Below are 27,853 nucleotides of genomic sequence, written 5' to 3' on the forward strand. Positions count from 1 at the left end.
TGAAAGGAGACATTTGCCCAGTTCAAATCTCAAATTGAGGGAATTTTGATAATTACTACAAGTCAGGCCCTACCGACAACTTAAGCTGTAGTTGCTCATTTTGGACAAATCAATACTGCTTTAGATTTTTCCTAATTCACCAGCAGGTCTCATTCGCAAAGAGATCTGTCATTCCAAAATCTGCAATTAAGTGGGCTTTTATACTTTAATTAGTAAAATCAGATTTCTTTTTAACATGCAATATAAATTTCAAAACAAAGTCTCCTCTATGAACACAAATGCAACAAAATATTTCAACTTGATATGGGTAAACAGTTTCTGGCTATGATGGCATTAAGATAAATCAGAACTGCAATGCCTCTTTTTTTAGACAAGGTCAAAGACAAATAATTTCTCACAACATCACATTGAAAACCTCAAGTTGTTTACATACAGATCGCTTGTTTAGAAAAACAAGAGATTGTGCCCATCATTGCCTCTATGTAAAAAAGGAAATTCTTGATTTCAGGCAACTGTAATTTTCAAATATTCCTAAATATGTATGTAGAAAGATATGATGGGGACAAGCACTATCATCACAATGTTTAGTAATACAGGCTCAGTATGTTAAGATAACCATTTTTATTTTTTACATATGAAAATTGAACAAACAGAAATTTTACAGGTTTCTTGAATTCCTTTCTCCACTTTGATATTCAGACTTTATTTTCAACCTGACTGTGTTCGAGTGAAGCACAGTGTGGCTCACTAGATCACAGTGATGGCTGTTAGGTAACAGGCATGAATCAAAATCCATAATTTGGATTGAAGATAGTTTTTTTAAACTAAATCAATCCACCAGAATAATTCTTATTGCGTAATCGCTTTCAGTATTCCTCGGAGAACTTTGTAACTCATTAATTGTTGGCTTTCTTTTGGAGGAAAACAGGGTCCGCGTTCTGTCACGTATGCGTAAGGAAATCTAAGCACCCACAGTCCATCAGATGGAAGGGTTATCTCCTGTTTCTCAGGGTAAAATACAGGACAAGGTGGTGGCCCTGGCTGAACCTGAAAACAAAACGGAAATGTGAGCAGATAATCAAACATCATTAGAATAAAAAGCTAAAAACAAACTGAATCCAATGAAGTCTAGTAATTCTTGGCTGCAATCAAGTTCCCTACTCATGCAGTACTAAAGGTTGTAACAGCAGACTTAGTACCGTAGCACAGATAACCCTGAACTGTTAGCTTACTCTAAAACATTCAACCAATGTGAGCTTTTAATCTTGTAAAATCTAATCTTGTGGCAATTTCAGCAACATTGAACAGGACTTTCACATAATTTGTATTAAATGACTGAGAAAGTCTTATTCACATGAAGAGCTGTTGCGTGGAACGTGCAACATACAGCACAACAGATTTTCTGAGTCAGAACACAGCCTTAGGTGTTATAAGATAGTGACACAGGTTTAAACTAGGAATGAACAACAAAATAGATATCACATATAGATCCTTCAATTCTTGCCTCAGCTTCAAACAATAAAATGATAAATTGCTAATTGCATTGTTCCACTTCACCCCACTCTCCTCTAAAAAGATAATTTGAAATGCCATCTTTAGGGTCTGATGGTTTCCAGTTTTCACACAAGCAAAGAAACAGAAATTAGTGAGGCTGGAGGACAAGAACACGAAGTTAAATAACTGATGAAATATCTTTACTACTGAAAAAGTGCATGTTTTTATAATACTGGTAGAACTTCAGTGTTAATGTCAGGTTTTGGTCAGTACTCTTTGACCTTGAAAACAAAACAAGTGGTATCCAAGTAGCTGAAAGTGTCCCATAAAAGAAGCCAATTCCATTGTTTCACAGTTCAATAAGGATCTTGTGGCAATTTTCAAAAGCTAGAAGGGTTACAAAATGTTCTAAGTCTGCTTCCCCTCCCACCATTATATGAAATACATGCTGTTCTGACTCTCATTCAGTACCACTACTATACAATGAACACCAATACAATTTTTGCCCTATTCTAACAAATAATAAGTAAACACTTACATACACTTGTTCATATTTTACTGTTTTAAAAACTAAGGGGTAAATGGAGCTCTTTCCTTCTCTTTCTTTAGGACACACTTGGAAACAGGGAAAAAAAATCGCCGATTAAATCTTTTTACCTCCTAAATTCGAAGAATAACTAATAATAGTAATTCATCTCAGCAATGAGTCACTGCTTTTCTCTATGACATTTAAAATGTTAAATTAATTCTTACATAATCATTACTCACTGGTGATCTTTAAAAAAAATTATTGCAGCACATTTATTGTAGCAGAGTTATGTTAAACGTGCTTTCGATCTAAGGGAATGCTCTTAAGTCATCCCTGATAAAGTATTTTTTAAACTTACTTTCTAAAAAGTATGAAGCTGGCATAAGCCAACCTTGACATTTCAAAAAACAGCTGTTTAGAAGACAGGTACAGCACTACGTCAGACTTTCCTGTTCCAGCTATCAGGCCATTTCAAAGCTGAACTGAGAACTCCTACCAAAAAACAGGAGAAATTTGTTGCGGAGGCCCAGTCATTGGCCTCTCCACTAAAAACGTTAAGTGGCAAGATCGGTTTGTCATGAACCCATCTGTCAAGCAGTGAACTCAAACTTCCAATCTCTTTTACCTAGACTACCAACAGTCCAACGTTTTAACTGGTGCTTTTGTCCACTACTGGCTTAAGAGAACTTGACTGAAGTTCTGTTTTGGGTTGGAATGAGTTTCTTGCAGTATCCATCTGACACCTTTTGCCTATCGCTCTTGTGCCTCCCTGCCTGCAATGAATGTTGTAACTCTCCACTCTTTCTCTGCAGTTACCAGATTCCCTTTTCCATTTCTTACCTGAGGTGTTAATGTTATCTGCAGTGGAGCATCAGGAACCACCACAAAGAGTCTCATAAACTGAGCATAATGTGGCTTGAGTCCTCGTCCCTGAGTCGACGACAGGATGTACAGTGGCATGTCAGAATTGAGGGCTTTGATAGCAGATTCCTTTGGCCCCCCTCCCATCACCTTCATGACCTTATCAGGCCCTGAACACATGAACCTCCTACCACGTGCATCTTCATACTCAAACCCTACAAAAGCTCGAGCTATGTCATCTCTCCGTCTTCCTCTTCCCATCACAACTGAGCTTCTTTTTCCAGGAACAGCTTTGTTAGGTGCAGGCCAGGAATTGGTGTCCAAGTCTCCTTCATCTTCAGCTCTCGTTCTGATGACAATGTCCCAAGGCATTAAGTAGTTTGTTCCTGGGATAAAGCCTTGTTGGTCTAAGCCGGTGTGGAAGTTGTAAGCCTTAGCAGGGCCCAGCTTGACCAGTGCCCAACTAGAGAATTTGGGCAAAAGGCCTTTGGGGCAATTAGAATGGAGCATCCCAGGAAGGTACTCGACAGTGGACGCCTGGCGATCGACCATACTTGGCCTTTTCTCACTTTTGGAGTCACCGCTCTGCCCATGGCTTTCTGCGTTGTCACCTCCACCCTGGGGGTCAGGCGGGTAAGTGCCCAAGCTGCCTGTCGACTGACCCAGGCTGAGGGCTAAGCTTAGGCCTGTGCTTTCTCCCTGAGTCTGAGGTTCTTTTTCTTTAAGTTTCTCAATCTCCCCTTCTGGGGGGGCAGGCGATGACTCATCCCTAGCCGGTGCTGGATCAGGTGTGCTTGGCTGAAATACAGGGAAGTTGATGTGCTCCAGTTTCCCACAGCATTTTTCTTCCAGCAGCTATGAAAAGAATGTGATTAATTTTACATCTTCCGTCTCAGCGATGAAGGAGTTCAGTCATAACATTTAGTAGATATAATTGAGTATAACAGATTAAAAAAAAAAAAAAGAAGAAGACTCAAGAGGAAGATTCAAGAACTTTGCACAATGTGAGAATAAAAGCATCAATGCAAGCACAGCCCATGCACACCATGGATTTAAAATTCACATGAACCAACACACTTGAAATGTAAAGATGCTCCTGTCTGCATGGAGAGATGGGGACAGAAACTGTCCATTCTGGTCACCTGGTTATGCACACAGTTTCTGTTCTCTGAAATCTCCTCCCCAAGACAATATCTGCACATTGATAGGGTTAAGAGAAAAACTTAACTCTTGGTCACTTCAGAATACAGGCTTTGTTAATAAAGCAAAAGTGCTGCTTGAAGTAAAAGTAGAGACTTAATAGTTACCTGGTAGAAGTCATAATTAGCTGCTTTGATATCAAAGGGGTCATCACGAGGCGCTTGCTTCCTTCCACAGTTACAGGCACCAGTGGAACGAGCCCGGCTGTTGTGGTACAGAACTGGAGGATTTCTATCTGCTTCTGGCTTTTCCCCTAAAAGCAAAACCAGTCAAACCCAAGAGAAGTAGCTTGCCATTTCTAGAGACTGTTTCCCTTCATCCACTGCCTTCTCTTTGCTATATACATATGCAAAGTTATTTGCCAGCAATGCCAGTTAATTGGGAAATTCCTTCTCCCTTTCTCATATTCATTGCAATGTAAAGTGAGCCTTCTCCGCAACAAGCTCTTCCTAAAAAGTGTACATAGTTCTTCTGCCTGCAATAAATTCATTTTAGACCATTTCTGTTCCTTGCTCAAGTCAATCGAGACACTTAGAAAAAGGGGAGGAGGGAGGGCACAAACTTTTAGAGAGAAATTTTGTCCTCTTTTATATCTCTTGTTAGAAGGACTCCAATGTGACAGCTGTAATTAGCACAGACAGAATCAAAGTTACTACCAATCATGGGCTCACGCCTAAACATTACTCAGCAAGAGTAGAGGTGTTTTCAGTTTGTTTTAAGATCACATTTAGGGGACTCAACAGCACAAGTACATGAGAACAGTTACTGAACATTGCACTTTTATAGCACTGATAACATAACACAGTCATTCATCACCATCTTTTTTTTTTTTTTTTTTTTTTTCATATTTTAAGTCCTGTGCAATGCAAATACATCACATACATTCCCACCACATGTAATAAACTGCAGAGCAGGCAATGACTGAACTGACCATGAAAACCAAACCATTTCCAAATCATAATGGTCACTCCTGATTGGGATTAGGCATCTCAGCAGGGCAACATAAAAGAAGTTGGAACAACAGCTCTACTGTAATTAACCCCACTCTAAGAAAAGGAAGCTTTAAAGCTGTCAAGCTTTCCTCTTCCATAAACGTGCAAGAGACTCTGTGTTCAGCTTAAGACAAGACATTTAAAGTGCAAACAAAATTAAAACATGAGAACCAACCACAAATGAGCTTCTTTACCTGCTTTGGGGAGCAAATGGAATTTATGCACACAGTGCTGGTCAGTTAGACTTCGCTCTTCACAAAGCTGATGCCCATTGCTCCAGAACTTGAAACAGTCCTCATTAAGCTGCATGGCATATTTATGGAAGGCTGGTCCACGGGCATGCTGACTGTACACACGCAAGGCTTGTGCCAACTGATTTTTATGGACTGTCATGGTGTAATTATGGGGCAGATTGGATTGATACGCACTGTGAGCCATGGGGAGAGCTTTCTGGCAACGGTTTTCAGAGAATTTAGTGTCTATGTCTAAATACCCTTCCAAGACTTTGATGCTGCCCATGATTTTGGAACTCAGTTCCCCAGTGAGAGAAGTGGGGTCATCGTCTTTGCCTTCAATGGTCACTTCATACAGTTTTAAAGCTGCAGCAACCCACTTTTGGTAGGTTGGGAGCTCAAAGTGAGAAGGCTGCGGGTTCCTCCCCACGCTGTCATCAAAGCCCTTCTTGCTGAGCACCAGCTCCACGTGCTGCCACAAGAACTCCTTGAGGGTACAGTCCACGAGCTGCCCAGAGGAGCTGGAGCTGCTGCTACTACTCTCTGCATAGAAGGACAACTGCTGCCTGCCATGCCGCATCATCTGGTACCTCCTGGGTCCGGACAGGGTGGGAGCCAGCAGCGAGTCGGTCTCTCTCATGGTGCAGTTGCTCCTGAGTTGGTCAAGAAGCATGGCCACCGGATCCTCTCCATCCTGGGCCCCGCCAGCCACGATGTAGACAAAGGCCTGGTTAGCAGGTACAGTGAACAGGCAGTTGATACTCTGGTTGGTCAGCACCCTGCTCTTTCGGAAGATGCGGTAGATCTGGTCCTCCAGCGCATGCTGCAGCCTCCTCTTAGGGGAGTGCTTCTTGGGGGGTGGCTTTTCCAGGTGACTGCAGGGGTCCTGGCCCCTGCCTGGGAGGGGATCCACCTTCAGGGCCCCATTGAGCTGGAAGAGGAAGAGGAGGCGTGGAGGGCAGGGCCTGCAGTTGAGCTTCCACTCCTTGCCCACCGGGCAGTCTTTAATGGCAGCCTTCAGGGATGGCAGGACCTTCTGCCGCAGCCCATCCAGCGCCCTGAAGACGCGGTCGTAGGTGATGTCGAAGGAGCAGGTGGGGTGCACCAGCAGCAAAATATGGCAAACGGAGAAGAGGTAGAGGAGGCTCAGGCAGTGCAGCTTCTCCTGGTGCTTCCAGAACTCGTGGGCCTCAGCGTGGGGCAGCGGGGCTGGGGCGCCGGGCGGGTGGCCGGGCCCGGGCTCCCTGCCCTCGGCCGCGGCCAGGTCGCTGCAGGCCCGCAGCAGCTGCGGCGTGTCGCAGATGGAGGTGAGCACCAGGTAGAGCACGCGGCTCTCCTGGCTGTAGTAGGCCTGCAGCTGGTTGTAGTCCTTGGCGGCCGGCTCGCCCTCCTGCCCGGGGGCGCCGGCCGCCGGCTCGGCCGCGGGGCCCTCCCGCTCGAAGAGGGGGAAGACCTGCCGGTCGCACACGGTGCTCACCAGGGCCGCCTTCTCCGAGCACAGCTGCAGCGCCGTCTTCCCGAAGATGCCCACCACGCACACCTCCTCCTCGCCGGGGGCCGCCGCCGCCGCGCCCGGCCCCGCCGCCGCCGCGCCGCCCGCCTCGGCGCCGGCCAGCAGCAGCTCCCGCAGGCTCACGGGCCCCGCCGCCGCCGCCATGGCCCGCGCCGCCGCCGCCGCCAGCGGCATGGCCCCGCCGCGCCTGCGCACCAGCGACGCCCCGCCCCCGCGCATGCGCCGGTGGGGGTGGGGGGAACCGAGGCCGGGGAGCCGTCGGCGCTGGCTGCTGTGGCGTCGGGGGAGCGGGAGCTGCACCGCGGCCATTTCCACACAGGCTACAAGAGGTCACGGACAGGAAGCAGCGGTTATAGGATATGTATCAGTGATATTCTGCAGTAAGCCAGTAATAACCATAATAAAATACAACGGAGTAGCGGTAACAGGAGTGAAGCCGCCGTTGGGGACAAATGAGTTGACCGTATCTTTTAGCGCTAGAGAGGAGCTCTGAGTAGAGCACATCATCAGCACCGGGAATCTCAGAACATTGCCCACGACCGTCCCGTTCTCCCCAGACGGGGAAGTCCATCGTGCAGTGATTCTCCCCAACGGTGTGGGGCGGACTGGGGCACCATGCCATGGCTGGGTTGCAGCACCAACGCGGGACTCCCCAGGAAAGCAGGTCCTTATCCTGGGCTGGAGGGAAGGGCCGCAGGTACAGGCACGTGGTCTCCGCGCCAACTCCGCTACGGAGGCAATGCCCGTAACTGGGAGAAGCTTCCGTTGCAGCTGTTTGTGAACTTGACTTGAAACTCTAGAGGGTTTTCAGTTACCTCTCTCTTTTCCCATGATGGGTGATCCAACACCAGCCAAAAATGATACATACATTAATTACTTAATACTTTCTTAGGCACATAACTGCATCGTTTGTGGAAACTTGCAGCCCTGCACTATAATACTATTACAGCACCAAATTGCTTCTTTTCTTTGAATCTTTATAACTACTCTCAAGTTCTTTTTTGTTAAAAAAATATAAAAACAATATTAAATTTAAGTGAACAAACACACCTATATTACAAGCAGCAGCAAGCCAGGAACATAACAGTCCCTACTTATTTTTTGAAAGTTTCAGCAGCAGCCAAATATTAAAAGGACTCAGGATATTTCATTCAATTCTGTCCATTAACAGAGAAGATACAATCAGATTGAGACACATTATAAAGATGCTGCCTCTAAAAAGCAGAATTCTGCTAAAGGGTTTTCCACACTCCCCCTTCTCATATGCGTTAGGTTTACTTACAAATACATTATGCCTGAGTGATATAAAAGTGGGGTTCAAGTGGCTTCCTCACCATAACTGAATAAAATACATTGTTCCATAAATCTATTTCTGTTCATCGAAGCTGTTTGCAGCATTTAACTGGGCTGGAGAGGGACTCTTTGGATGAGCCATCTGTTAAAACAAGAACAGGGTCAGACCTTGGAGCATGAACTTTGTACCAATTGCTACCCAGATAAACTATAGTGTAATTCTTAACTGATACTTCATAAAAGAAAACACACCTAGCAAATTGTTAAAATAGAAGACATTAGATTTTTTTCCTCCTGGAAGCTGGAAGCGTGAGGTGAGAGACACAAAAAAAGCAACTTCTAAGCATTGTCAAACAACCTGCTGAAAGGCAGGGCAACAGCATCTCCATTCTGTAGTTTCCTTACCAGTAAAATGGGGAACAGTAAAACAGGCATATGTGAATGTATATGTGAAGTATTAGATGTGAAGTACTTAGCTCTTCTGGATGTCAAATACTGAGACAGTAACTTCCATACTTAGTAGTAATTATAAACTCAATAACACTAGTTCCTGAGGATTTTCACTTTCCATTAAGGTACCTTATGTTCTCAAGGGACCACACATATCAATGGGACTGCACTGCAGGAAAAAAATCTGTATGAAATTCTATGGTATACTGAGATTTTAAAGCCAGCTTATTTTTCCAGAAAGAAACACCGTGACTTGCCTGAAATTTGCGTCGTAGTGCCTGTGTCATTATTGGTGTCAACCCAGTGCCACACTCGATGTTTTCTTTAGTATTTAGTGGAGTGCCCCCAGGACTTCTGAAAAGATTGGAAGCAGCAAGGGGAGTTATTATTAGTTCTCTAAGAGTTATTATTATTTCTCTAATTTTTTAGAAAAACAAAGTGAGAATAGAAAGGAACTTACCTTTGTATATTGACCTTCTTAAGATGTTTTCGAAGATCTAACTGATTTTTAGCAGGGGTACTAACAGAAGAAAACAGATTATTAAAATAAAACATTCTGTATATCGTGTTCATCATTATTCCGAACATAAAAATCAAGTATCAAAGAAAGGAAGAAGACTTCTTACATTAAGCAGTTTGTAATGTGAGCTGATGGCTTGGATTTAGATCTCAGACTAATGCTCTGTAAATCTGAGACTGTAATTAATGCCCTGCGTGTCTTCGCTGGTGATCCTGCCTAAAGTCAGAAGAGAAACATTACCACAGATGAACTTAAAGGCCTCACTGAACTGAAATCTATTTAATATTTATATTCTGAAAGACTTTTGTAGTTTATGGCTTTCATGCTTTTTTGAATCCTTAAGATTTAATGTGCCTTGGACAAAAACAGAGTTTATTAAAAAAAGACTTCTGCAAACAAGATATTAGACAGGCAAAATAAACCCAAAATATATTGACAACGCTCACAGACATAAAGCTACATGAAAGCTATATGCCCTTAATCTTAATTTAGGAGAACTGTCATGCACATCAGCCCAGATCCCTCCATGAGATTGGAGCTAGTCACTTTTGTTCGCTTCAAATGCGCATATGCAGCATTAGAAGGCTTATTTAAACTGTCTTGCTGGGTTTTCAGAAGAGAAAAACTTATTTTTTGATAAATTCTATGATTGTATGAGAGGCTGAGACAAGCACTGCAGGAAATGCACTGGTTCTTATGCAGAGTTTGCCCTGATACGCCACGACCCAGCTATCCGTATGTCCTCTGATTTACCTTGTCCATTTTCAGGTTGCTGTCTATTTTCTTTAGTTTTACATTCAGGAGATCCTTGAGAGTGATATGCATCGGCCCATCTTTTTTTAACGATGTTTCCTGAAAATAGAGGGGGGTTGCAAGGGAAATTAGAATTGGCAAGTGACAGAATGTTCCCAAAACCACATTCCCGATGGACCCAGGACCAAAGAACCCAGCCACGACTGAATAAATAGAGGCTACTGCCTACCAGGAGTGCTTTAGAGCTGCTGCCCCGTTGGAGAAGGAGAGGAGCTCGAGGCGGCGGTGGTGGGGGCAGAGGTGGTGGTGGCGGTGGTGGCGGAGGCGGAAGAGGTGGAGGGGGTGCAGATACAGGTTGCAGTTGTACTGCAGAAGGTCCGGATACTGACGATGGCAGGTCCACCTGTGTTTGTATAGGAGCACCCAGAACTGGTTTATTACACCTTTGACAAAGAGAGTTTTCTGAAGGCAAAGTTGCAGTTCCATTCATCTGAAAAAAGTATGAATAAATACGAGAATATTAAATGCCCTGACAAACGTATACGAAATTTTAGAGAACAGAGCTTCTAACTTCATTGGATCCAGAGACGTAAAAATCCTCTTATCAGACTCACCAGCCAACTGTTTCCCTGCAGCCATGAAGTAACTGCAGTTTAGTAATGCTTAATGTGTAAAGAGGTGAAACACTACACAGTGAGAAGGTCTTAAGATTTCAGTTTCTCCTCACTGACCACAATTCCTTACATGCTTACACAAGTAAATATTACCCTGCCCCACTGGAATTGAGACTGACCTGGAGTATTCCTTGTAATCTGGAAAATTCAGTTTCCAACTTTTCCAGCTGCTCTCTGAATGTATTTAGCTCCCTTAAGTAGATTTGTGATGGAAATACAGTGTCTTTAACCACTTTAAAACTCTAAGCATAAAAAGAAACACAACTTTGTGAAAACACTTATTTGATTTCCAGAGACAAGACTACGGGGTATGATTGCTAATGAAAGCTCTGTTGCAAAGTGTTCTCATTGTAATCAACAGAAAGGCACAAAATGAAGATATGCAATTTCACCAAATAATTTAGCTTAGCTCTATAATTTCTGCTTTAAAAACCAATCTTTGAATATTAATTTCAACCTCCTTTACCACAATGGCCTTAAGGCTGGGCAGAAATCCAAAGAGTGGATCCCCATTTAACTTTATATCTAGAGTATAATCCACATTTGACCTGGAAAGTTCATATATTAACACAATCATCTCTGCTATTAAAGACATTTCCCATCATTGCAAATTCTCCTGATACTGCAATAAAAAGCTCCAAATTCATGTTTGCTTTTAATGCCCACCCACAGTGGCCTTGGACATTCTTCTCATACTTGTTCCACAGCAGTAATCACAAAATATACTTCAGATGTGTCGTAGACAAATTTAAGTTTTTAGCTTGGTGGTGAAATCTGAGTGTAAATCCTGCATCTGACTGCTAAAAGCAATCACACACACTGGCAAAAGCAAAGTAGAAAGCATACCTGTGTAACAGTGTTCTGGCACCAACAGTACAAAAACGATGCTGTTGTTGTCAAGGGTTTTACTACATTTTTTACACTGGGCAAGGCTAACGACCAGACTGAGGACAGACGGCTTTGGACAGGTGATGTGTTCCGAGGAAGATCACCTGCTGACCTGGGAGAGAACATTTCAGAATGAAGTCATAATTATATTTATAATTTCAGTTTTTTAAAAAATTAACTGTGGTCAGTCATATGGAAATTACAAGTACTAGCAACAACAGTTGGCAACAGAGTAAACATAAGCATATGAGACCAGGAAAGACCAGGAAACACCGTGAGAAGTGTTGCGGCACTAATAAAGAAGTAAAAAAAAAAATCTCAGATTTGCAATACATTTTTTTCCAAAACATATTTCCTGCACATTTTCACATTAGATAGGATACTAGAAAATGTACAAGATGAAACAATTTCACAGCAGCTAGGTCAGGACCTAGATACAGTGCTTTTACCTCAGTTTCATGTTATATATGGAGCAAACAATGGATCCAGAAATTGAATTAAAGAAAAAGTTCAATGTGAGCCCCCTACCTTGGAGAGGGACAATTTGAGCCCTGGGGATTAGCAGCATCTCCTTTTTTTTCCATTAGAAATTTTGCTCTGGCTCTCAGTTTTCGTCGACGTTGCTTGTACTTTGCCATTGCTGTTAAAAAAAAAAGACAAAACTAATTTATAGAAATATTCCCACTTTCATCAAGGGACAGAACTGTCACAGGATAGATAGCAAAGAACATGGACGGCATCTCAGATCCAGTTAAAAGTTAGTCACAGTCATCTTACTAGAAGCATCACATAAAACAGACAAAAGATTATTACCGCCTCTTAATTATCTCTGATCCACTGGGACATGTTTGCACACAAGAGATGAGTGAAAAACACAAGAATACCATTGTATTTTTTCACAGGTATCAGTGCTTTCTGGTTAGGACTCACTCAAGGGCTTTTGATGGCAGTTTTTCTTTACCCTACACTGACAAACATTGCATTTTGGGAAAAATTATGTTTCTGGAGAACACAGACATAAGATACAAATGAAAAAAAACACAAAAGAAAGGATCCAGGACTTCCAAAAATGTAGATATTTGCTCGAAGGTTCTCTAAACACCTCGGTTGTTAAAGATAACCCCACATCCAGGCAATACCCTTCTTTTTGCTGGGTCTCCCGGGAGGGGCCTAATCGCAGAGGGGGTGCCAGCCCCGCCCGCCCCCCTCCTCATGTTTGGAGACCAAACTTGCAAGCTCCCCGCCCTGCTCCCCGCGGGCTGGCTCCTGAGCCACCTCAGTCTGTTCACCGCACTCCTGAGGGGGCTGGCGCACATTAGGAATTGAAGCTAGAGACACCGATTAGTAGCAGCACTTTTGCCTTTACTCCCAGTCAAGGGTGACGCGACCCGCTCTCACACCGTCTTTTGGGAAGGACCCTGCTGGGAAACCCCGACAGGCCCAGGGCGCCTTTCCAACGGCCGGGAGGTTTCCGTTAGGCGCTGAGAGGGCACCGCGCAACCCGGCCAGGGCCTCCCGGCGGGGGACGCGGCCGAACCCCCAGCCTCGGCGGGCCCGTGTACGTGTGCGCCGCTACAACCGGCTCTACCAGAGCCCCTCACTCGCCGCGCTGCCGCCCGCGACCCCTGAGCTGCGAGAGGGGCGAGCACGCGGCTGCCCCCCTCCCCCCAGCCACGACTCCCCTCAGAGCCCCCGCTCACCTCCCGCCCGCACCCGCCGATTCAAACCGCTCCTCGCGCCGCTCGCAGCCAATCGGAGCGCCGCTCTCTGCTGCCCCTCCCGGAGCCGAAGCTAGCTGCGCGCTGATTGGCCGCTGGGCGGACGCGGGCCCGAGCTCCACGGGAGAGCAGACGGACGGGGAGCGGGGCCAATCACGGGCGTAGCGCCGCTCCGCTTCGTCCTGCCCCCTGAGGCACACAAAAGCGAGCTGCCCCACCATTGGGCAAAGGTTTTTCAGGCCAGCCAATCAGCGCTGAGATACCGCTACGCTAGAAGAGGCCAATCAGATTGAAAGGTGGGAGAGAAACGACCAGTAACAGGGAACCGGAGACGATAAACGAAACGGAGCTGCTCCTCGCCCACCTCCTCGGGAACGGACCAGTCGCGCATCGACCGCTCCCCTTCCAGCCAATGACAGCTCGGCGTTCTCTATTTCAGCCAATCACCGCCGGATGCCACTCTAGGCCAACCACGACTCGCGGCGCTCGCCCGCGCAGCCAATCACTTGGCGCAGTTTTTCTCCCAACCAATGGCCTCCCCCCTACCTTAAAGAGGGTTTACATTCTTTCCTACCCAATGGTTACGGGCCTCTGTCAGCGGAGGGCCAATCGGAGAGGAGCGGTGAGTGACAGCTGCCCAATGGGGACCCCCGACTCTCCCATCCTGCGGAGAGGGGGGTGGGTATCTCTCCGCCGCCGCCTGAGGAATGTCAACTATTCAACATGGAGACGGCGGTTACCAGGCTCGAGACCATGGTGAGTCCGGGGGCGCGGGCGGGGGCCAGGCCGAGCGGCGGCAGGGCCGGGGAGCGGCGGGGCGGCGTGGGGCGCGCCTCGGAGGGCGCGGGGCTGCCGCCCGAAGGGGGAAAGGGGGGGCGCGGGCGCGGCTGGGGGCGTGAGGGGAGAGGGGCCGGGGGGGGAGGGGGGCGAGTCCCATCCGGGCCCTGAGAGGAGGCAGGGCGAGGGCGCGGCCCTCGGCGGGGCGGTCGGCGCCCGCCGCCGGCCGTTTGGGTCAGGCGGGTTCGGCCGGTCCGGTCCATTCCGCTCTCCCCCTGCGGGGGGGGGGGGGGGGGGCGGGGGCGGAGCTTGGCCGTGCCGCTCCATTCAACCCCTCGCCCCGGGGGTTGGGCCCGTCCATTTTCCTCTCACCTGGGGGGGGGGAGGTGAGATCCGAGCATTCCCGGACTAGTTTATTTCCCGCGTTGGCGGGGGGAGAGGGGGCCGTTGTGGGGCGCAGCCGGGCTGGGCCGGTCCATTTTCCCCGTCGCCTTGTGGCGGGGGGGGAGAGGAGGGGCGTGGAGTAAAGCGCTTTCGGACTAGTCCATTTTCTCGCAGCGAGGGTGGAGCTCTCACCTGGGCTGGCCCATTTTCCCTGCGGGGGTGGCCTGGGCGAAGAGGTCGGACGGGCTGGTCCATTCGCGCCCCTGGGCGGGGAGAGGGGGGCAGGAAGGGGCGCGGGGGGTGGAGCGCCTCGCTGCGGGGGCTGCGGCGGTGGCCGCGTCGCTCCCACCCGGTTCCCCCGTGCCCGCGCGGACGAGGCAGGTAGAGCTCGGCGGGGAGAGGGGCTGGGGCCGAGAGAGAGAGGCTGCGAGCCGCCCCCGCCGCCTCGCCGCGGTGGGCGCTGCGGCTGGGCCGGGCCGCTCGCCCTGAGGAGAGGGGCGTGGGGGCTCTGCACCCCTCGGGCGTGAGGCGGGCAGCGCTGCCTCGGGCCGGGCTTGCTGCCGGCCGTGGTTCAGGAGAGTCTCTTCCCTGCCTTTCCAGTCCCTCGTTCTTCGCTGGGTCTGGGATATCACCAGCCTCGAGGAGAGGATGGCTTTTGCTTCAGCCGTTCGGTTTCGTGTAGTTCTGCACAGCTTTTAAGTTGTTTTCAGCACTGTTTGAGCCAGCGCCTGAAGGCAAGACTCGGCGGCGTTATATAATAGTTGCCTTTCTTCCTGCCCCACTCATGTTTTTTTTTTTTTTTTTTTTTAAAAGGCAACCAAAAAGCTCTGCTGTTCTTCCACATATTGACACTCTGGAAAACTGTCTTTTTAAACAGCCAAACTCCCTGTAGCATCCTTCAAATTTCGGTCTTCATTTTTGCTCTATTTCATGTAATCTTCACAACTTTTTTTTTTTTTTTTTTTGTAGGTAAAGTGTTTTGGGGCTATTTTATGCTTCATAGATGCTATGTTTTCATTCCAAAGACCTTACATAAATTAAAATGCTTGTACTGACATAGTTCTGCAAAATACGGTGCTCCTTTAAAGTTTGCCAGGAAACTTCTAGAATTTTTTTATAATTTAATTGTCCTAGCAGCACTCTTTGGTACTTTGATTGACAAACCAGAAATGGTCATGAGAAAAAAAAAAACTGAAAGAGAAGTGAATAATACAATAGAGTTCTTATTTTTTCCTCTGGCAATCTTGGTTTTGAATTCTAATTAAGAAATAAGTAAAAATGAGTTTAATAGTCTCCTAGTTCTCTATCTGTACACAGTATCATCATCACAGTGAAATACTCAAGAGAAATTAAGAGTAGGAGGAACTCTGGGAGGACATAGTAGGGAATGTTGTATATCCATGTTATCCCTTAACATACTGAGTGATTTTAGACTGTCGTTTTGAGACACGTGACTGATGTGCTGCCTTAATGCCCTGTGTTTAAATTTATTTATTTTACTTTCACTTTATTGCTTCTTCAGAAACTTTTCTCTAGTAACAGCATAATGCACCCTGTAAAGCGCTAGCAACAGTGGCCAAGTAAACATTTGTTGTCAGAAGAGGAACAACTGGTTGAAAGTTTTCTTAAATATGAGCTTGTTCTGCTGATAATGCCTTTGTTGTCTTGTTGAGTGACTTGCATTACTTTATTACGCAATAGTAACACACTTCTGAGTTAATGTTTTAAGTTATGTTATATGACTGTTTCTGTTAGGAAAGAAAACTTGTATAAATGCCAAAATACCTGGATGAGCTGAAAGATCAGAGAATTCAAACTATGATACCTAATTCTCAGTTTTAGTGGACTTCAGTAACTCTGTTTTTTTTCCTCTTTGAAGTAACAAGGCATACTTTTTAGGAAGGTGGGGTTATTTTTGCTCTCCTTTAGCTACCAAACTGTGGTAATCATACTCAAATAATACTTAGAACAGTAATAACATACAGTACCTGACTTCAGTGAAAAACTACATTCTTGTCAAAGCTTTTAAGTTTAGCTCTGATTTCAAATACACTACGGGTAGGGCTGCCAGTTTTGAAAGCTTGAGATTTCCCCGTATCTTCTGTTAATACTCTTTTTTTAAAGCCTAGTTTGTTGAGCAATTTTCTTTCTTCTTTGTAGCATGTTCATGTGTTCCCTCCTGTGTGAAGCTGCTTAGAAGTACCCCAGTTAGATGTTGAACTTTGTTACAATGTTATGGTTTATTTCTGTGTTTTAGGGAAAGTCATACTTTTAACATTTGCTGATTCATGATTTTTGTTTTAGGACATAAATAATCAAAGAGGTAGTTTAGCCATATTAAAGTTAACAGTGGCATCTATTTGTGATAGTGGAAGAAGACAGTTACTGGTCACTCGCTGTCTCATGATCTACTTTACACATAGACTAAAATGATCATGCATTAAAATGTGGAGAGCTCATTTGGGTCAATTGTCTGCACAGATGGTTCATAACCAATTCCAAAGTTTCGAGACTGTAGCTTGTTCTTTCACCCTATTTTGGTAAGGATTATTAAATTTTTCTGTTTGATTCTTGTGTTAATTTGTTCCAGCAGAAGTTGGCATGCCTGGCTGCCTTCTTCCACTGGAAGTGCTGGGTGGCATAAGGCAGCTGTATCTTGCATTTTCACCTCTACTTTTTTTTTTAAGAAATGTTGAATTTTAAATATCTCTTGAACCCTTTCACATGTTAATTTCCTGTATACAACCCTTGTCAGATTTTCAAAACTGTGATATTTCTGCTTGCCATTTTTTAAGTTCATCAGAAATGTGCATTGGCAAATATGTCTCATTGCAGCTTTGTGTGTCTTGCTTTTCCTTCTGCTTATTGTTTCTTCTTCCTGTATTTCCTGTGAAGTCAGCTCTCTCCACAGAAGTGCGATAAAATAACAGTTCTTATTTCCCCAGAGGTTTTGACATGCATTTCATGAAAAGCTTCATTTTAGTCTTATAGAACCAAGGATAAACTAATTTGTAGGAGCTTAAAAAGAACAATGCAAATGAAAATACCAGGTAAATCTCTGGTTATTTGAGACTGTTGCTCTAAACAAGAAGAGCTGAATGAATCATAGTATATCAGATGGGATTCAGTATGCAAAAGATGATAAAACTGGCTCTTTAACAACTTAGATAAGAATCCTGGGTGCTGTATTTTAGGACTTAGACATCTAAGTCTGTGCTGCCCAAGTGTTCATTGAAGTCAGCTGGAACTGAAGATCTTTCCAACAGCTTCAACAGGCATTGAGTCAGGCCTGAACACAGTACATAGTAGTTGCCAGTGAGAAATGTATCTTTCTGTACAACCACCATTTTGTTAACATTTATGTCTCTGAACCTCACATACTTCCAGCATGCAGAACTTCAGCAGTTTGTGCTTAAAGAAACTTAAATTTTGTGGATATCCATTTAGTAAAATATTAAAAGTGGATTAACTAGCACATAAACTGAAAGTGTTTTGTTCAGAACAATTTAGTTAATTTTATTCACTTTTTTTTTTTGAGTATAGTAGGCCTACTTTTCTTTGAGTGGTGTCTGTCCAATGCCCTTTTTATGTTGTACTACTAGTGATCATGCACAAAAAGCAGTGCAATGTTAAAAGGGCATTGGCCAGCAATACTATCTACATTGTTTATTATTATTTTATGGAATCACAAGTCAAAAGTCATTCTTATATGTCTGAGACCAGAAGATGATTTGACAAACAACTATAAAATAGGATTGCCAGAGATTTATTTTTTACATTCATTATCTCTTAGTTATTTGTCAAGGAGAAATGTTAATTAATCTTTTAATGACAAATACTATCAAATCTAGGTGTCTGTCTTTAGAAATAAAAGGATCTTCCTACAAAACTGGAAGAACACTGTATAGCATTCGCTTTTCTCTACAAAACACTGTAGAAGATGTCCGAGATACAGAGTTGACTTAGGTTGTTGCTCTGGGTGCATCAGTAATCTTTTATATCCACTCCCTGTATCTTTGCAATTTGTTGTTAAGAGTCTTAACACCTACAAAGCCCAAGAGTTCTCAAACTTTTTCTATGAAGTTATTGGGGTTTTTTAATAATAATACTTTTATTGAGATTTATGAAATACACCCCCACATTCATTGTCGTCTAACATCCAAGTGGTAACCCCAACGATATTTTAAATCCACAACATTGAGAAATCTTGGCATGTTTAAATGCATTTTAAAGTGACTCAACACCTTCAAATTAAAAGAATAAACTTTCAGTATCCAGAAAACATTCCCTGTAATGCAGTTTGAGAATATCAGTCTGATAGGAGTTTAGAAACTTTTCTTGCTGTAAGATGACTCCAAAAGATAGATAAATTTGGAAATGTAATTTTCAGTTGAAAGAACACTAAATTGTTGAAAACTGAATTTCTGAGAGATCTGTTGGTTTTTTTCCCCCTTTTTCCTCTTGGTCAGTGGAATGGCAGTGATTCTAATAATAATGTCTTGAAGTACGGGAGTTCTTGCATGTCACTATCAGGACTTGGTGAGCATTAACCTTATCCCAATCTCCATGATCTACAGAAACCACTATCTTACTCAACCGATTTTAACCAATACATATTTAAAGAGTATTGATTACTTGTTCAGAATTCATGCTGCTAACGAATGCTCTGACTTTATTGCACTACTGTACTTTACAGCTAGCAGTGCAATAGTATTGTCAAAGCATCTGAAAGCAGAGTGCACAGCAATGGCTTGAATCTTGCCTTACAGTTTCTAATACTTTCTTCAAAGCCTGTGAGTAAATTACAAAATCTGCATTTCATAAATGTGCATTTTTCTATGTGATTGTTGTATAATATTCATCATGCAAATGATCCTAACCTAGAACATTAAGGTGAGATTTTTACAGGTGTATGCTTCTTGAAATATAGCAAGAAATAAATATTTCTATCCATAAAATACGGGAAAAAATGATTATAATGGAGGAATATATTTCAGTGCTTATAAACTGTGCTTTGAAATTGTTTTTAATAAATTTTGTTTCTTTCATAGAGTAGTACGCTTTGAGGAAAAAGCAGTGATACTGAACTGTAATCTTTTCATTAAGGACAAGTCTTAAAATTATAGTCATGTGATGCATGAGCATTCAGATTCACATTGAATTTTTAATGTCCTGACTCATAGTAGCAGCAAGGAATTAATGGCTTACTGTCATTCTATAAATTTAAATTTGTCAATATTGAAATATTTTTAAGAACAGGGCTTCGTGGATATTTTTTAAAGCCACCCATATTCTTTGTCTGCATTCCTAATAATTATTAATTTGATAGAGGAGATGGAGAAAAGCAGAAAGTGGCCTGTTTTGGTTGTCTGTCTCTAGAAATGAAGAATTAAAAATGTTTGCCAGTGGAGGAGAACAGATATGGTTGAATGGTTAGGAAAACCCCTCATGAGGTTTTTAAAGAACAGTGTAAAAAAAGTATATTATTCTTGCATTTTTATGATGGCTAGTTTGTAGGGCTGGATGTGGGAAGGAGTTCTGTCAGTTAGGTGGTGAGTTATGGGAGTAATATGTGAGAGCTTTTCCTCTGCTTTATAGATGCTCAAGGGCTTTATGAGATTTTTTTTCTTTCTTTTTTTTTTTTCACTGTTATTCCAAAGTTTTGCTGAATGCATATATATGAAACATCATACAATTTCAGTACACTAGGAAGTGGATTTTGCATGTAAAATATCTTGGACTGAAAACTGTTCCTTAAGGCTATATGCATATCTGAAGTTTCAGATCCTCAAAGGTACTAATGGCAGTTCCTGAAAGTGAATCCCAAGACTGATGGTTAAAACATAAACATCCTTTTGGTATCCAGGCCTAACTACCAAAATACAAATATCCAAAAAGCCTACAGCAGTTTTTTACATTAAATACTGTTATGGTACTGCCAATTAGTACTTTGAGATCCAGTTAACAAATACAGCCTTATTTTGATCCTTTAAAAAATTGTAATGATTGCTTCAGAGTTAATCTCATCTTAAATAGTGGAAGCCACACTGAGTTAAGTAACTTCTAAGCATTTAACTTGCTTTCATCATAGTCTCTTTTGTGACTGTGAATTCCCTAAATGATTATATTAAGAAATTCATGTTTGTTTTGTGAACTGGAAAAGCTGCCTTTTTTTAAAGTAGAAGTCCTTAATAGGTATTAAAATTGCAGGCTAAAATTAATTAAGTAATAACGCTATCAGCACACTGTTTTACAAGGCAATTATCTAATTCTCTGGTGGCTTATTTATCCCAAGAAAAGAAATGTGATGTCATCAGTTTGATTATCTATTTGTTAGTCTGATTTATTGGGGAATAATTAAATGTGTTAAGGGTATTATAATCATCTGAAAGAATACATTCCTAATATAATTAATAACGAAATCTCTATTGATATACTTGGATCCTGAACACTTATTCATAGTCTCTACTGTGTAAATAACTAAGTACTGCAGTTTAGCTAAAAGAATTTTTAAAGCTTGAAAAGAAAAGCGAGCCAATAAAAAGCTGTAAAAATTGATGGAAAATATCTTAATATCTCAGGGAAGAAAATCAAGTGTCTTTTGCATCCTGTGAGAATCAGTTTTAAAGGAGGTGCATTGTTCTTGTCTCTTGATGCAACTTCCCTCTTTGGAGTACTACTTAAAAACTTCATCTTGAGGGGTTTGGCTTTGAAAGGGCATTTAATCTAGGAAGAAGTGGAAATGTTTTCAAGCATTTTGTGGAGCTGTGTGAAAAAGGTACTAAGGGCAAGATTGAAGGGATGCAAAGAGAACAGTTGGGTAATTTGGGTTCAACAAATGGAACAAAGGTACAATTAGTAGAAGTGTGTGTGTGTGTGTGTGTGTGTGTGTAAATGCACCTGTGTGCATAGGTTTTCATTTAATTCTTACGCTTGAAAGGAAAATGCTCATGTCCAGGTCTGCATTTGTACTGGGGACAGCTTGAGTGTAGTAATGTCTGAGCCAAGTAGCTCAGCTGTAGGATAGCACAGAAATTTTGCAAACTAATATGCTAGGGCATTTCTTTTTATTATCTAGACACTTTCCAGCTATTCGGTTGACAGTTTTTAGCTTCTAAAAATTACACAATGAGAAGTGTAAAAGTTTGAGTGCTTTATATTTTTCAGTCTAGAAGTGTGTCAGCATAATTGGCAAACATTAGCTAATGGAATAGACTGGAGGAATAGAAACGTGTGTTTATAGTATATCAGCCTTTAAAATGGAGGCATCTGGCTTCTGCTTTCCTGAAATACAGGAAAGACGATTGGATGGGTTTTGTCTACAGTTTTCATTTTTTAATACACTGTGGCTGATCTTAAATATTTTAGTTCCAGAAGGCAGAATCTGATCTGGATTATATTCAACACAAACTGGAGTTTGAAATAATGAAAAGCCTTCCTGATAATCCAGCAGCAGAGGTAGTATTTTCATATTAAATTAATAGATTTTATTGTATTTTGCATGAAATGTTAATAAATGAATGATAATAAATAGGTAATTTTCTTTAATCCTAAAATAAATGTCAATTCTCTTTTACCTAGTTAGCTTTTTATTATTATTACAAAGTATTTCTTGAATCATATAGCCAGATGACTGGCTTAACATGAATTCAGTGCGGAAGACAACAAAAGCCCTTAAATTCTTGGTATAGTGAAATTCTCACACTTTGCTTTGAGAAATGAGCAGCAGTGTTAACAGCTAATTGTTAGAGGCAGTTTCTGATCCTAGCTAAAATGCACCACTACTCTGACACCAAACATAACCTTGCCAGTAAACCGTGACTAAATTCAGATTTGGGGGAGAGATGAGAGAAAAATAATAAAATGTCAGCATGTAAAGGATTCAGTAAATTTGTCCTCGTCTCCATGTATATTGTGACATACAGTGGAAAAATAACCTTTTTAATTAGAAGTCCCTAATTTATTCTAAATTAGAAAAGCCATTAAAAACACCAATACAGTAAAATCATTCTCCTGCATGTATTGTGGCAGCACAGAGTTGTGCTATTTTATTAACACTTTATATCACTTTTGCCTATGATAAATGTATAGATGAAACTGATGGTCACAGCTTAGATTGTCTAATTACTTTTGTTGTAATGGGTCATTTCATGTTATATATTAGTGACTCTAACTGCCTATACTTTAATGGTGTACGTGGCCAGATTAATTTTCTCTTCTATGGTAGTTTAAATGTACTTTTAATTTCTGTATAGGAAAATCCAGTTACTCTCTTAGAAGAACTCTCAGTGGTGAAGTCCCATTATAAAATGTTATGTGTGCAGCTGGAAAAAGTTTCCATAGAGCAGAGAGAATCCATGAACTGCATTCGTGCTGCTCTAGAAGACACAGTGAAGATGGTCCGGGCACTACAGCAACATACTGATCTTGAGGTACCACTCCTGTAACTGAACATTTATTTGTGTAACCTGTACATAAATGTGAGTACTTGGATTGGAAAATGTGTTACTCCTGGAGACTCTTAGAAAATAAGAGGACTGTTTACCAGAAGAAACATTTGCAGGATTGGGCCTATTTTGGTAAATCTTAAGCCTGATCTGTCACTCAACAGTTAGGCTAGTGATATTCCAGTTTTCAGTTAAAGTAATAGCATAAATTAATAGTGTGACATATGTTTGAATAGTTTCATAGAAATCGATGTCTCTGTGCACAGCTGTGTCCCAGTCTTACGCTAATTTTTTTTTCAGTGGCTACCTTAACGAAATTGGAAGGCAAAGCCAATTTTAAAAAGGCAAAAAAGCTTTTAAATTACAAACATATTTTGACTCTCTAAAGGGAGCAAATTAAAAGCAATACACTGTAACATTATGTGGCAGTACTATTGTTAGTGTAAAGAAATGAGTTATTCTCAATGTGATGATGCCTGTCTTTTTTAAAAAAAAAAAAAAATCACATTTTCCTAACTGTTGCCTTACAATTTTGAAGAGAATGTGAAAACATTAATTTTGTCCCTTTACAAATAAGGTGATTTAGATCCAAAAAGCTGAATGATGGCCCAGTGGCCAAGACAGAATTGGTGTGAGTAAAACATATTCCTGGATCCCAGCTCTCCTTTTAATGTTAGAATAACAGTGCCTCTGACATTATGTTTAATCTGTCAACAGCTCTGGACAAGATATTGGTAACTCTTTCTAGCTAAAACATACTGTATCATGATTTCAAAGATAGAAGTTGAATGTCACAGAAAGGAAAAAAAAAATTCTCCCTGTGTTCCAAAGATATGCCACCAAGAATAATTTTGTATGTAGTATTTCGTTAAAGTGGAAGTCTTGTGTCTCTGAGATACAGAAAGTCTAAATGTATAACAAAGATTTTCTTGTATTTTGTATCTTTCCTAAAACAAAGATTGATTAAACTACTGGGGAGATGTGTAACTCCTAGGTGGAATGTTCCTTTTTATCAAAAAATTTATAGTATTCATGTTAAATGGATATTATAGTTGGATTTTCAGAAATACTCGTCTTGTAAGCTTGCTTTCATTTGAAGGAAAGTAGAAGTCTACTGTTAGCTTCCATGAGAAAAGGGTTAGACAAACATTGAGTTCTTCTGTAAATATCATCATCCTAGGAATGGGAAGCATCAGAATTCTCTCGTATCTTTCTCTTTAGCGCTTGCCTCTGTCAGAAGAAGAACAGGCTGCAGCACAACAGTTAACCTGCCAAACTGTTAAAGAAATGAAATCGCTAGTGGAAGAGGTAATTGGGCGACAGAGTGTCTGTATTTCAGAAACTATTGATCTGAGTAGTTCAACTGAAGTCAGGAGGGCTCTTTTTGTGACTTAATACCTCTGAAAGGAATGGAATTTTTCAGGAATGGGGCTACAATTTCTAACAAACCTTTTTGGTTTGATTGTATGTTGATTACATTGCTGATTTATCCCAATTAAATTGTCCATGGAGGAAAAACTTGTTTTGACAGAAGACTTTTTTCTCTCTTATCTTTTATTGGGAAATGTTTGTGTTTATTTTCAGAGATGCAGTTGGTTGCTCTTCTTGTTGATCTGTTAACACATGTAAGAAGCCTTTGGGTGGGAGTGAAGAACGTAATTGTTTCAACCCCATATATATCACAATGGAGAGAAATTTAATTTCCTGTAAAATATTAAATACAGGTTGGAGTATGAGTAAGAGTAATTGAAGCATATTACAACTATAATGCAGTAGAACATAGATCTAAATAATACTTTCAAAAAGTCAGATATTTTCTCAGAGCTACTCAAAGCACAAAATTCTAATAGTAATAATCATCTGCAAAGACTTGGTCTGGGTCTTATATTAAAAGCAAAATATTAAAGAAGGACTGTAATTATCTTACTGACCTTATGTTTTTCTACATGTCTTCTCAATGCTCACTACTTTTCTTTCAAAGGATGTCTCTCTTTCTGTCCCTTTATTGCCACGGTTGGTTTGCATGAAAGACTTCCAGTATCTTTCTGCTTCATTCATTCTTCCTATGCAAATATCTTCTCTTACCTTGCTTAAATCCTTTCAATTTATGTCTTTCCATTATTTAATTCTAAAGCCCTTAATATACAGCTGGCATAAAACAGGTTTAGTGTAAAATATAGCTGTATCTTGCTCCTATTAAGGGCTGTTATTTGGTGTCAGTCCCTATGTTGTTATCGCATGTGTTTTGAAGATATTCTGAAAGACAGAAAGAAGGAAAAGATACCACAAAGGCCCGCCCCCCCTTTTTTTCCCCAATGCTGTATTTCTGGCTGAAAAGAGTTAGATATAGCTACCTTTAGCTTGTCAGAACTGTCAGCCTCTGAGGGTTGCTTGAGAACAGGAAAGCCATCTTTTTCCTTTGCTGCATGTGCAGTGCTTTCAGCTAGATCCATACTGGAATGCAAAGGAGAAAGCTGAACAGGCTCATCTGACTTGCATATGAATCTTTTTATTTGCATTTTAAACCTATTTTTATTTGAAAGTGGAATTTATGCATAAGATTTTGCTGTTAACTTCAGTGGCTGTGAGATCCTTGGTATCTAATGGTAAAATGTAGTTACTAATAAAGAAATGCAAATTGTAAAAACTGATTTCTAGATAAAATTCCAACAAATCCTGAAATTCTCCCTCATTTATTTTTAGCCCTTTAGTTCAGAATCTACAGTCCCTGACTCAACTGAAGGTAAGTGCTGGGGGGAAAAAAATCTTCCTACTGTTTCCTTTTTTTTCTTGAGCATGAAGACTGATTTCCCCCCCCCAACTCTCTCTCTCTCTCTCTCTCTCTCTCTCTCTCTCTCTCTCTCTCTCTCTCTCTCTCTCTCTCTCTCTCTCTCTCTCTCTCTCTCTCTCTCTCTCTCTCTCTCCCGCCCCCCCCCCCCCCCAGTAAGTAAGCTCTGCAAATAATATCAATCTTTCCTAAGGCTTCCACCTTCAATATTGGACTTGATATGTTTAAATATCCCAGAACTATTAGAGTTACTATCTACAATTCAGGGATTAATGAATTAAGCTGTTTTACTTTCTGAAAAAGACAGATACTGTAAATAACTTTAGATGACAAATAAGGGCTATTTCACCTGTAGCGCAATCCCTATTGCAAATCTTACATTAAATAGGAATAGGCTGAGGCCTAGGTGTAGTTTCTGAGCTCTGATATTTGTAAAATTTAGAGCCTAAGATGTATAGTAAAGTCACTGTTTTCATTCTCTTAAGCACTAGTAACTACTGCTTTTAGATGAAGGGAAGAATTTATATTTTACTGTAAGAAACTGAGAACTTAGTTATACTCCACATATAGTTCCCATGTCTCTGGGAGTTGTTCTTGCTTAGAAGGGGATTTGAGTGGATCCTGTTGTGTTTCTAGTCTGGAGGAAAATGGTATACTAGTTTTACCATAGAAATAACACTTGCTTAATCTGTTCATCCTTATTTACAAAAAGAAATTTTCTAGTGATTTTTTTTTTTCAAACAAGTCTCTAACAGACCAAATTTATTAATTCATATCAGATTTCAAATTCAATTATTTTTCACTAGGTGTGCAGAAACAATGATAGTTTGGAGGGAATATATTCCTTATCTCCTTCCTCCTGCAGTAAAGTTCTTCTTTAGAACCATTTAGGAGTTTTCTTAAAAAGTTACGGAAGTACTATTTATCTTTGTCCTTCTTCTGAAGAAGAAATAAATGTCTTATATTTTCAATTGTCTAGAATCACAATTCAAACCACTGACTGAAGAAATGCTTATGACTGTACCAAGGAGTATCAGAAGTACTGTTAAACTGGCAGACTTGAACAATTTTTACAGGGAGTTATTTAACCACTTTCTTGTAAATAAGAACAGGTAAGACTGGAAGCAATTCATCAGTAAGACTTTTATAATCTGTAAAGAAATTCCAGCCTTTTCAAACTAAACAAAAAGAGTTGTTAACTCTGAAGTTAGTTAACCATTTGCTGCTATACTATAACTTCAAAATTTGATCTCCTTCACTTATGCCCTTACTGGTTAGAAATATATAGCCCAAAGTGATATGCCACCATATGAAACTCCCCAAATTTATTTGCATAAAAATGGCTTATCATTTGATAGTTTTCAAAACTGCATGTCAGGTTCTTCAGAAACAGACTTTTTTGTGGATTCGCTGAACAGATGTCCAAAACTGGGTCTACTCAGAAGAGTTTTGCTGACAGTCATACTGGAAAACCCTTTTATCTTTCATAACCTGGAAAAGCAAAACCCTAACCCAAATTCCTTACCCCAATCCTGACCTCGGACACTGAGTCCAGCCCTTGACCCTGAGCCCTGGCCTCTGTCCGTGATTTCTGCTGCGGATTTCTCACAGGCTGACAGTAAAGAATGAAGAAGCTTTTAACCCAGCAATTCTTTCTTTGACACTAGGCTTGGACTGTTCTTTGAAGCAGCACAGTGAAATTGATGGCAATGTGCATAGGTGTGAAAATTACAGAGCACTTGCAAAAATCAGTCTTTAAACAGTATGGGCTTTTTAATCACTCTCTGACAGACCTGATGTTTGATACCCTGCTTTGCTGAATGGTTTACTCTTGTCTTACAGAGCAGCACTCAGTATTTCGCAGATGAACAAGATGAACATGAAAGCCACTGACTCAAGAGTACGCACCTTGAAAGAACTCTCTATTGTGGAACTTGACAAACAAGGAAATGTTAAATTAGCAGTGTAAATGAAAGCTCAGGCCATTCTTATTTGACACACAAGCATCTTGGTTATAGCTCCTGGATTATTAACAAGCAAGTATTTCTCTGGTGCCTAGGAGTTACCAGTATACTGTTAGAAAGCTGTTAATATTTCTGTATACACATTCTATTTATAAAACTTAAAATTGCAGAGTTAAACATTGAGGTTGAAATTTTATCTTGGATATTTATAAGTCTATAGTAGATGCATTTTTGAAGAGTATTGTTGAATTGAGTATTGAAGAGTATGTGACAGTTCCATATTCCTGTTGACATTCCTGAGTGGGTTTTCATGATGAATAACCCAAACCATTTAATTGTACATACATTCCTGAATAAATGATTAAAGCTAAGGAG

The 27,853-nt window shown here is 41.5% G+C and overlaps 3 protein-coding genes across 10 annotated transcripts; 1 reads left to right on the top strand and 2 right to left on the bottom strand.

The window, feature by feature from the left end:
- Positions 1–606: 606 nt before the first annotated feature.
- Positions 607–7,131, bottom strand: SMG8 (SMG8 nonsense mediated mRNA decay factor). The gene is made up of 4 exons (XM_026101427.2): positions 5,271–7,131; positions 4,192–4,337; positions 2,864–3,739; positions 607–1,047 (listed from the first exon to the last, which is right to left on the bottom strand). Exons 1-4 carry the CDS (start codon positions 7,129–7,131, stop codon positions 850–852), a joined length of 3,081 nt encoding a protein of 1,026 aa, XP_025957212.2. The 3' UTR covers positions 607–849.
- Positions 7,132–7,172: 41 nt separating this feature from the next.
- PRR11 (proline rich 11) lies at positions 7,173–13,713 on the bottom strand. 6 transcript variants are annotated; one of them, XM_064523161.1, is made up of 10 exons: positions 13,693–13,713; positions 11,929–12,040; positions 11,359–11,512; positions 10,632–10,754; positions 10,068–10,328; positions 9,839–9,937; positions 9,192–9,301; positions 9,026–9,085; positions 8,823–8,919; positions 7,173–8,257 (listed from the first exon to the last, which is right to left on the bottom strand). In XM_064523161.1, the coding sequence occupies exons 2-10, from the start codon at positions 12,036–12,038 to the stop codon at positions 8,189–8,191; spliced, it is 1,083 nt and encodes a 360-aa protein (XP_064379231.1). In that variant the 5' UTR covers positions 12,039–12,040; positions 13,693–13,713; the 3' UTR covers positions 7,173–8,188. The 6 variants fall into 6 exon arrangements, with proteins under 6 accessions (XP_064379231.1, XP_064379233.1, XP_064379230.1 ...); XM_064523163.1 differs by lacking the exon at positions 13,693–13,713 and adding an exon at positions 13,101–13,222 and having other exon boundaries at positions 10,068–10,241; XM_064523160.1 differs by lacking the exon at positions 13,693–13,713 and adding an exon at positions 13,101–13,222.
- Positions 13,714–13,719: 6 nt separating this feature from the next.
- Positions 13,720–27,849, top strand: SKA2 (spindle and kinetochore associated complex subunit 2). Of its 3 annotated transcripts, none has more exons than XM_026101412.2 (7): positions 13,720–13,874; positions 21,648–21,737; positions 22,535–22,711; positions 23,948–24,034; positions 25,430–25,469; positions 26,494–26,626; positions 27,357–27,849. In XM_026101412.2, the coding sequence occupies exons 1-7, from the start codon at positions 13,842–13,844 to the stop codon at positions 27,481–27,483; spliced, it is 687 nt and encodes a 228-aa protein (XP_025957197.1). In that variant the 5' UTR covers positions 13,720–13,841; the 3' UTR covers positions 27,484–27,849. The 3 variants fall into 3 exon arrangements, with proteins under 3 accessions (XP_025957197.1, XP_064379237.1, XP_064379236.1); XM_064523167.1 differs by lacking the exon at positions 13,720–13,874 and adding an exon at positions 14,598–14,656; XM_064523166.1 differs by lacking the exon at positions 13,720–13,874 and adding an exon at positions 14,636–14,660.
- Positions 27,850–27,853: the final 4 nt, after the last annotated feature.

This window comes from Dromaius novaehollandiae, chromosome 19 (genome assembly GCF_036370855.1).
Source record: "Dromaius novaehollandiae isolate bDroNov1 chromosome 19, bDroNov1.hap1, whole genome shotgun sequence".
Taxonomy (NCBI): domain Eukaryota; kingdom Metazoa; phylum Chordata; class Aves; order Casuariiformes; family Dromaiidae; genus Dromaius; species Dromaius novaehollandiae.

Excerpts from the sequence above, each read along its gene's own strand:
- SMG8 (XM_026101427.2), bottom strand. The coding sequence starts at position 7,131 with ATGGCCGCGGTGCAGCTCCCGCTCCCCCGACGCCACAGCAGCCAGCGC. Across the intron at positions 4,338-5,270 it reads CCATTTGCTCCCCAAAGCAG|GGGAAAAGCCAGAAGCAGAT; the intron begins GTAAAGAAGCTC and ends TTTTGCTTTTAG. Across the intron at positions 3,740-4,191 it reads CTAATTATGACTTCTACCAG|CTGCTGGAAGAAAAATGCTG; the intron begins GTAACTATTAAG and ends TTCTTTTCATAG.
- PRR11 (XM_064523161.1), bottom strand. The coding sequence starts at position 12,038 with ATGGCAAAGTACAAGCAACGTCGACGAAAACTGAGAGCCAGAGCAAAA. Across the intron at positions 8,920-9,025 it reads AAGAAGGTCAATATACAAAG|AAGTCCTGGGGGCACTCCAC; the intron begins GTAAGTTCCTTT and ends CAATCTTTTCAG. Across the intron at positions 8,258-8,822 it reads CACTACGACGCAAATTTCAG|ATGGCTCATCCAAAGAGTCC; the intron begins GCAAGTCACGGT and ends TTGTTTTAACAG.
- SKA2 (XM_026101412.2), top strand. The coding sequence starts at position 13,842 with ATGGAGACGGCGGTTACCAGGCTCGAGACCATG. Across the intron at positions 21,738-22,534 it reads CTGATAATCCAGCAGCAGAG|GAAAATCCAGTTACTCTCTT; the intron begins GTAGTATTTTCA and ends ATTTCTGTATAG. Across the intron at positions 25,470-26,493 it reads AGTCCCTGACTCAACTGAAG|AATCACAATTCAAACCACTG; the intron begins GTAAGTGCTGGG and ends TCAATTGTCTAG.